Source organism: Etheostoma spectabile, chromosome 6 (assembly GCF_008692095.1).
Source record: "Etheostoma spectabile isolate EspeVRDwgs_2016 chromosome 6, UIUC_Espe_1.0, whole genome shotgun sequence".
In the NCBI taxonomy this organism is placed as follows: Eukaryota; Metazoa; Chordata; class Actinopteri; order Perciformes; family Percidae; genus Etheostoma; species Etheostoma spectabile.
This window is the reverse complement of record NC_045738.1, coordinates 15,887,423-15,897,405: the sequence shown is the minus strand read 5'-3', so window position 1 is coordinate 15,897,405 and position 9,983 is coordinate 15,887,423. Positions and strand designations below refer to the sequence as shown.

The following is a 9,983-nucleotide window of genomic DNA, read 5'->3' as shown; positions in this document are numbered from 1 at the left end:
CAAACCCACACAGTCGACAGACAGAGACGGCATCTTGGAAGTTCGTGATCAATTCTGTATGGTGATGTAACCAAGTGGTGTCCCATTTAATAGGGGTATGTTTCCACCCCTTCCCCTTACCCCTTGGTTTCAAGGGCCAAGGGGCAAGGGGTAGGGGTAAGACAGAGAAATGGGATTCAGAAGCACAGAAGGGAGGGGGAGGGGATGGGATGAATAGGGATGGGCAAGCTAGTCTCATTTTGTTTAAAAATACTTCTAATGTCAACTTAGAACTTGTTTTAAAAACTTGAAATATTCAGTTTGACTGATATGAATAAAAAAAACTGTACATTTCCTTTTGGGTTCCTTGGGTTGGTGCAGGAATGATTTTCAACCATGCATACATTAAATGAAAGCTGTGTGTAGAGTCCGACACAGATGCGCCTTCACATACTTTCTGGATCTGTGCAGACAGGTGTTCATTCACTTCTCTCTGAGGAGAAAGAACATTTCAAAAATCATCATACTCAGTGTTTACATCACTCCAAGCGGTAATGTTACTATCGCATTAGCTGAACTTTACGGAGCCTATAATGTGTGTGCACTAAATGTAGCCTTTTTCATAATGTCGTTTTAAATACCACTTGTAACACCACTTGAGCCACGGTCAAACATTGTTTTGTGTTGGTTGAAATGACAATAAAACACATTAGAGTTGAGTTAAATGCCTCACTGTCTGTCTATATCTGTAAATAGTAGGCGTGGCTTTGGAGCATAGACTGTATATTATTACCAGTCTATGCTTTGGAGTGGACTCATAGAGTAGCAAAGCAAGTGCATTCTGGGATGTGGTGTTTTTCCTCCACGTTAGCCAAAAACACATTTCTGGCTTTTCTCTGCCTAGAAAGCACAAATTTCTAAAAATAGTTCACATTTCTACTACATAAGTGACCCAATCTGAGGATATATTCATCTTTCCAACAGTGTAATATCCCTTAAATTTCACAGAGCCAATATTGCCAGTCGGAAACACATGTATCTGAATATTCTGACAACACATGGATGTAGCACAAATCTTGTAATTATTTTGCTTACCAAAATAAAACAAAATTAATAAAACTGATGAGTTCTTCCTTGACAAATGCTACACCCTTTCACCAAGTTTCATGAAAATCGAGCCAGTAGTTTTTCCTGTAATCCTGCTGACAGACAGACAGACAGACAGACAGACAGATAGACAACCCCGAGAGACTCTGCCCTCTGCCTGTATTTGCTCTTTTCTTTTGTGTGTTTGGGACGTTTTTAGGCGTCAGCCTTTGGCCACTAGGTCTGTAGCCCCCAGCCAATAACAGCATGCAGGGTGTTGAAGGCTGGACTCTGTAAAAATGTAGGGCCAGACCGTTATGGCGTTTTTACACTGCTGGTAACGGCTCGCCTCGGCTCGGCCCATTATGCGTCCGTTTTCCATTGCAGATTGAGTAAAGCCTCAGCGTGGCTGGTCACTATAGCACGGTGATGACGTAATTTTCAGCGCGACTCAAAACAGCACGTCGGCTACCTGCCGCAGCCAGAAGAAATGTTTTGTTCAAAAGAAGCTGAAGGAAGCAACAAAAATCACCGCTAAAAAAAAACGGGAGTTTGGGATTCTGACGGAGTTCAGACGTCGACAGACGGTTGTTCGCCGACACAAAAGGGTAAGTACGTTTCCTGGTAACGTTAGCTAACATTGCATGTGTTCAGCGTCGCAGTCAGTATTTACTATACGCTATATAAGTACATGAACTTAGCAACCATGATTACACACCAAAACATGTCTGCTGTGTACTGTTGTGTTTCAGGCATTCACGCTTTGCAAAATCGCCGCCGCAGACCGTCTGGTGGGCGATGTCCGAACGGTGAGATATCTGGTTCTGACCACTGGACTTCGTATAATCTTTATGGGAGTCACGGAGAGGCTTATGACAACGACTGGGATGCATCTGGGACTGCAGAGCCTGGGGGGGGGGGACACTGTCCCAGGGTGCAGAGGAAGAAGAACGGGAAGTTTGGGGGGTTTGTGCGCTACTTGAAAAGCTAAATAAAAACTTTTGTTATATATATTATATAATATAATTATATATATGTTCTTGTTTTTTAAAGTTTTTTAAGTGTGCAATATTGGAACGACATGAAGCCGCTAGTAGCCCGAACAGTTGAAAGTGAGAATAGTGCAGAGAGTGGATAACTGTCGGTGTCGGGCAGATTGTTTTAAATGTCCCGTTTGTTTGGACATACACTCCGCACTCTGTTTGCTAAAAACGCAGTCATAAGTGACGATTTCCGACCAACCAGCAGTCTGCAGGTTTCTACGTCACCTTTTGGTATCGCCTCGCTTGCTTGGAACCTCGCTGATGTAGTACTAAAAAAAGTACTGGTAGCAGGTCCCAGGGACTTTTTTTCGTAATGGAAAACCAAAAAAGGGCGGTAGCGCCGAGGCGAGTCGAGTAGATACCACGCAGTGGAAAACCGCCATTAGCATGCAGCCAAGAGGACCCTATTAAAATGGCGGAAACAGCGCTGAAAAAACACAAGTGGACAAAGCTTGTTCCCTAAACAAGAGTGAATGAGCATGTTTACGTGCACACTAATCTTACGCTTTATTACAAATATGACAATATTACCAATCAGGGCGTGTGCTCTTTTAGTGTCGTTGAGTCGAGGAGGAAGGGACGAGTTTGAATGTTGCATTTACAAACCGCAACAGACAGCTCTTACTCATTTTGCCTTTAATGACCAACATAAACTTTCCTCAGTGAATGTACTAATAAAGGTTATCAATTTGATCATTTATAAAATGCCTATTTTATAGTTTTTAACAGTGCACAAAGCATAAAATGAAAACATAATACAATAATATACAGTGTTTAAAATAAAGAATTTCAAAAGCTACGTGACTGACTGTCAAACTGTATTTTTGATGAACAGCTATAGTGCCTAAAAGGCTTCTGATTTATAATTTAAGCATTTATGGTATAAATAGTGCCACTAAATATGCCACTACGATGTTTTTAACAGTTTGTTTGTACCACAACTTACCTTTGGATCCTGAGCTGGTGTCTGACAATATCTGCAGCAGATCATTCCTGTTTATTTGCTTTAAAACCTTCATGGTCACCTCCACAGACTGCTGGATGTAGGTAGTACACATCTGAGTCACCAGGTCAAACATGTCACTGTTCTCCAGTTTGCAGCTTGGGATGCGTTCACGGCCCTCCCCAATGTCACCGTACTCCAGTTGCCATATAAATTGTTTGAACTCTTGCTGATTCAAATCTTGCAGCATAATCAAAATCCTCTCTCTATCTGTTGTGACTGTGGCTGCCTGATGAATACAAATCGATAAAACAAAGGGATGTGATCTTTACTATAGCTGAGGAGATTACCTCAATGCAGCCGTTGTGCAAGAAGCCGCCAATTAAAGTCACAAGCTTGGTTTGAATCATAATTTAAAATACTGTTTTTTTCAACCTGCTTCTTATTGAATGAAAGCTGTGTTCACACTGATGTGATATTACTCACCTTCCTCATCAGGGCAGATAGATGGGCATCCAGAGAGGGTTTCTCTGAGAACAAAGTAAATATAAAATGTCATGTGAGTGATTGATCGCTACATCTGACTATAAACATTTTGTATCAGAATCTCTTGGGTTTTTAGGTTATATAAGCTGCTGTTAATTCAATGAATAACTTGATAAAAGGCAAAAATTAAACGGTGTACTAATTTGTGTTCTATTTCCAGTCTGTGTTTGCGTCTCAGCGAAAGATCTTTTGTGAGGGTTTTGAAGATTTCTACAGTGGTTCTGTAGTTCTAGCAACTCCAACAGAGTGATACGTCTCTGCTTTAATGCCATTGACACGGCAAACAGAAGCTGCTAATATAGATCCACACTAGTCTCTCAGAAGCTCTTGCTTTGACTGATTTGTCCGTGACTTGCTCGTCCTGGTTTTGACCCAAACTGTTCTCCTCATTGCCTGCCTTATTTGGAGTCACTCACTGCATTAGTGTTTGCTTCTACGGTGAACTAAGACATATTGTTTTAGCATAACGTTTACATGAAATGGTAAAACTGAAACCACCAAGCTACAGTTTCAAATGTTCAGGTAATATGGATTAAGTTGAATGTAAAACTAAAAATCAAAGGTTGGTTTAAAAGCAGCTTTTCTGTTCTGCTTCATGGTCAGAAAATAGAAAACAACTCACTGTCAATTAGACCATGTCTGGGGGATTGTCCACATGTCTCTTCAACAAAAATAGATAAATACACAATGTTCAGTTACAAAAAAAGATTAATTTAAGACACTTATATCAATAATAAATAGACTTGTGAATTCAGACAAAGACTGACTGCCGATGTGAAGTAAAAAAGCAAAAAAATAACAGCAACTCAGAATCTACGATACTGCTAAGGTACATACTAGGACACTTATCCAATCTAAATTTCCTTTTATTAATACATTTATTATTTTTTATAAACATTGCAGAATACATTCATTGCAACACATGAAGCTAAAATTTCCATCTGTCATCCCTAAGTCTTCCAGATCCTACAGTCATCTCTTTGGTTTAAAAAATTCAAACAGAGAACAAACTTTAAACAATAATTAAATTACAATTGTATGTATTCTAATAGAAAGAATTGCCACATTGTGACTGCAGTTTCAAAGTGCAATTTTTTATAAATATTCATTATATGCAACATCCTACCTTCTGAATCAGCAGAGTTTTGATAGTCAACTGCAATAAAATACAGAAAAAAAGATTTATGATATTGTGGTTTCATGTACTGCATTCACAACAAAAGGTTCAATAACAAGACACTTTAGATGAATAAAACAATTTTAGTACATACACTGGGTTCTTATTTTCTTTAATGTAATAATGTTCATTTATATTTGAAGTATAAGAGCCAGTAGGTGCCATTAGTGAGACAAGGTGGAGCCCACATAAACACCATAAAAATCCTGCTGTTGTAGTATTTTGTTGTGTGTTTTAATTTTTTTAACCAATAACCGTAAATCGCCTAGAGCCCCTTTATGGGCTTTGATTCATGAAATGAAGTAAACAAGAAATTCCTCTAATTTAAATGTGATCAATGACATGTAAACACACAAATAAAATACAGCCAAATTATTTTACATATAGAGCCGCAAGTCCATATTGAGCATGCATTGGAATTGGACCTAAAAATGTGAAAAAAATGTGCTTCTCTCTTACATACAAATATATATTTACTGTACATATATCTTTCTTTTATGCATTATGCATAATATTAATAATAATGCATTACGTTTCACATATAGTGAAGGTATTGTTTTTTTTGTAATTGGTATTTTATTGAGTTTTTGTACATTATCATTATTAAATTCTAGTCTACAGCTCAAGTGACATATGTATACATGTATGAAGGTAATATTGTTTAAAAACTGACCTTTTTGAATTTCACAGATCCATACTGGTTCACACTGTGGTGTATCCTTCTTCTTCTTCTTCTTGTTAAGGGGTAAGAGTGTAAGGTGGAAGTTTGTGTCTGGATTCTCAATGAACACTTCATAGAAATTTGGATCTTGGCTATCGTATCTGAGGGTTATTTCCTGTATTCAAAAATCACATGAAAGCGAGAGTAGTTTGACTTTGACAAAGTTAGAGTCAAGGTAGATCTTGTACAGGAGTAAAGAAGTCTTTGGTCTAACACAATTGTTTCGTGAGTGGTTTTTTTTTGGCTTTTTCTGATTTATATGTATATTCACACACTGACACTAGTCAGCGCACAATTTTACTTTCAGAACACCAAGGGTTGTTAAACGATCCTCTGGGTTTTATCTTTTACAGAAACTGATGATTAGGTTTGTGACTTGAATGTAACACTAATACATGAGAGGCACAAACTGGCGCTAGGTCTCCCCATCTGTCAATGACTGAGTTCACTGTTCTGAGCCAATTAACCTGAGTAGGAACAGGTTTGCTAGCCTTTGCTTCAAAAAAGGACCCAAGGGTGCATGTAAGTTCCCTTAATAGTATTTGTTTTTCACTTGTGTATTTTCCTTGTGTCTCATGGCACACATCCTATTGGTACTTTAGACCATAATTGCAGCAGTCAGAAAAAATGTAATCGCAACACATCGGCGCCTGGTTGCAATTCAAAATCAGTAAATAAATGAATCATGAAATTTTTGATTCCAACTAGATCTCCCACTTGACAAACAGAACAGAACTTTTGCTATGACCTTACAGTATCTTATATGTCTGAACCAGTATTCACTATGTACACAGATTTAATTGCTGACTGATGTTGAAACAGTACCTTTGGGAGAATCTTTGCCACGTTTATGTCTGCTGCGAGTTTGAAACCCTGCTGCATTTTCAGGTACTTGTCTGGGCGTGGCTTTTCGATTCTTCTGTATCCTTTTTCCTCCTTCTTTTTGTCCACTGTCTGGAAAAATTCAATATAAGCACAAAGCTGCTTCAAGGTTACAGTGGCAAACATTGCTATCTGTAATTTAAAGTATATTCATGAACAAACAATATGGTTTTAACAAAAGAGTATTCTGGTCACTATTGGAAATAAAATAACATGTATGATTTAAAGAGTAGTAACTGAGGGAACGGTCAATATAATAAATCTGACAAAAGATGATCAAAACAAACCCACATCGGCAAAGTGGGAGAACACACATCGCTTCATTGTTTGACCGTTACCGCCAGTTCAGTTTGAGTCACTGACGTTAAGGAATTAACTATTCATATAAACTTGTTAATAAGTTAAATTTGGCAGAAAAGAGTCTACTGTTTGAGGTAGACTTTTTTCCTCTCAACATACAACAATATAATTAATTCTCATAATGATTTTTAATATTTTTATTCCCTCAAGTACAACTTTATTACCATAGTAGTACAAATATTAAAATAATAAAACATTAGAATCGGATTTTGCTTTTATTTTATTTTCAAACACTGGCCTTAATACTCAATTGTATGCTTTGGTATGGAATCTCATTATGTTACCCAATTATGACTAGTAGTAAGTAATTAATAAGATATTCAGTAACCTGTTGAAGACCATGATCATGTGGGATCAGGTAAACATGCAGTTTAAGGAATGATGTGTCGGATCTATAGTATATTAACACTTGACAGTCTATTTTCACAGGTAAGCCCATTTTCATCAGAGTCGCTCTTGGAGAGAAAACAGGTTCAGACAGCTTGACATGGGACGATGTCACCTCAGACACTTTTTCCACAAAATCTCCACAGTCATCTATGTGCAGGACTGCGAACTTGTCTAATATTTTAGGGTTGTCATCTGCACAAAATACAAACACAATTAGTGAGGAGAAAAGGATTGCGTCACTTTTATTTACACATACTATCAGATAAGTTATTATTTTCTTCATGGTCACTTACCTATGCAGATCCAGTGCGGCAGGTACACTTCATCTAACTTCCCAGCAATGAGTGTGATGTCCATAAGGGAACCTGCAGGCATGTATTGTAGGCTTTCCATCCTCTCCATAATTCCCTCCCAAGAGCAGAACTGGTACTTAAAGCTGACCTTCTCCTTACAGACCCAGCGCAAGCCAGAGACGCTGCATTGAAAGTTTCCTGCTTCAGACTGTAGGCTAAGTCGTAGAAAATAAAATAAGTGAGTTTGTAAATATGCACAAATATACTGATTAGGGGCACCATGTTATTTTATTTCCACTATAAATGTCAAATTACATTTGTATAACCAGTAACAGCAGAAAGAAAGACTACCTTCTGTAAAATCTCCCCAAAACCAAGCTTGCATGTTTCCAATAATTCCAGTTTGCTGTGACACAGTATTTAGGATGTGGTTTTTTTACCTGTAAGTTGGAGCCTCAGCTGCATCTGGACTGTTTACTTCAGGTTCAAGATCAGTCCAGTCATGCAGCGGAGAATCTTTTATGCCAGGGGTAGAGTCCCTCCCCAGAGGATCCCAGTTCAGTGCCTTTCCAGTGGCTCCCTGGTTCTTTGATAAACATATTATTTGGAAAAGATTTTGTTTACATTTTAAAAATCATTTATTATTGTTGAAGGCCTAAAGTAATTTTTACACTCTCCATTCAACAAATTAATTTGCTTTCACTGTCAATACTGCTGGCTTAACATTATTGCTTGATCTGTGTTGAAAAAATTAGCAAACAACAAAAAAAGTAATATTAAAAGACATTTCCAGAATAAGCATACTGCATTTTCTGAAAAGTATCCAGCTAGGGATGAGAGAATGAGAGAAATTTCAGAACTGCTGTAGAAAACAGAGCAGATCAAATGTACTTTTAAGAATTGGATCGAATCTCCAAACTCCACTGCTGCTAGTTTTGTGGCAGCTCAGGTAATACTAAGGCGTGGAAAGCCATTCACGAACGGTGAATAAATGAAAGAATTGTTCACTAAATATCAAAGCATCCATTCTTGACTTAAAACATATCAGAAAACATATGCACCTCTTCACAAAGACCATCAACAAACATCCCTATATTAATAAATGCTCATTTAGACCAATTAGTAATGTTTATGGGCTAATAAAACTTATTAGACTGTGTTACCTGTGTGTAAATGTAAGGGTATACCCTGGTGCTACCAACCATAGGTTCCACGATTTCTGAAGGCCCTTGATAGAATATTACTGAAACAGGTTCCAAATGGAAGGTCAGATTTCATAACTTATTGACAGTGGAAAATGAGTTGTGATTAGACGGCATATAGTTTATGCTTCTAATTTAACATTCAAACAAACATATATTAATGGAGTGTGCGCATGCAATTTGAATTGAGAAAAAAGCAACATTAAAGTGAAATATTTCAGACCATGCTTAGCATATAAAGTTTTGATATTAGAATAATGCTGGGGTTTTCACACCTTTAGATCCTGAGCTGGTTTCTAACAATCTCTGCGCCAGATCTCTCCTGTTCATCTTCATTAAAACCTCCCTGGTCACCTCCACAGACCGCTGATTGTAGATCTCCATCATCAGCTCCACCATTTCATCTCTCTCTGCCATCTCCATTATCTGTCTTGACAATCTTGGGAGGCCTTTTTTCATTCTGGTGTGCTGCAAGACTTGCTTGAATTGCTTGAGCTCCCAGTAACTTAAAGCTCCCAGTGTTTCCGAAAGCTCCTCCTCAAGTGATGTCATGAATACGTCCTGATGGATTCAAAGTAATCAGAGAGAATTAATGTAATATCTCCTATGTAGTTATAAAAAATAATTTATTTGCATCACTGTAAACATTTACACTACCGGTCAAAAGTATGGGGCCACTTACAAATTTCCATTCCACTCAATGTTAGACAGAACACCAGCTGATCTGAGTGGGGGGCTGATCTTTAATGCAATATCTACATTGCCCATTATCAGCAACCATTCATCCGATGTTCCAAAGGCTCATTCTGTTCACTAATCTGATATCATTTAAAAAAAAATAACTGAGAAAACATTGGAGAACCCTTTTGCGATTATGTCAGCACATAATGTAATATGAAAACTGCTGCGCTGGTTAGAAAAACAATGCAACTGATCTCAGCTGGTATTCTGTCTATAATTGAGTGCAATGGGAATTTCGAAGTGACCCCAAACTTTTGACCGGTAGTGTAACTCATGTGAGTTTGTTACAACTGATATCAAAATTAGGCACATTTTGTATGATGGAGCATGTGACCATTTTATGAAATACTTCTACTTCATGTATTTCTATGAACTATTTATCAGTAATTGTGCTTAAAGGGATACTTAGCATTACATTTCGTCACCTTCCTAAAATAATCGCCTAAGTCATTTTTTGACAAAAAGTATTTTCTTGCCTAAATCATCTCCTCATGGTACTGGCCACCTCTGGTAACATTTCCTACATTCTCAGTTGAACAGGTCATGTGATTCTACACCTTTAGTGTAACGGCCTAAGTCCAAATATGTTCAGTATTTGGTTCAGTTTTTTGTGTTTTCTG

At 37.7% G+C, this 9,983-nt stretch overlaps 1 protein-coding gene across 2 annotated transcripts in view; it reads right to left on the bottom strand.

Moving 5' to 3' along the window:
* LOC116691180 (PYD and CARD domain containing) overlaps positions 1-9,983 on the bottom strand; it is a gene marked incomplete at its 5' end in the record, with an annotated part of 35,180 nt that overhangs the window by 233 nt on the left and 24,964 nt on the right. For both annotated transcript variants that reach the window (XM_032518565.1, XM_032518566.1), the window contains 12 exon segments: positions 1-472; positions 3,055-3,340; positions 3,538-3,581; positions 4,220-4,258; positions 4,724-4,753; positions 5,448-5,610; positions 6,321-6,449; positions 7,066-7,319; positions 7,421-7,635; positions 7,861-8,006; positions 8,584-8,663; positions 8,898-9,183. The exon segment at positions 1-472 is cut by the window's left edge and continues 233 nt beyond it. In XM_032518565.1, coding sequence (XP_032374456.1) covers positions 459-472; positions 3,055-3,340; positions 3,538-3,581; positions 4,220-4,258; positions 4,724-4,753; positions 5,448-5,610; positions 6,321-6,449; positions 7,066-7,319; positions 7,421-7,635; positions 7,861-8,006; positions 8,584-8,663; positions 8,898-9,183 — 1,686 coding nt within the window. In that variant the 3' untranslated portion in view covers positions 1-458.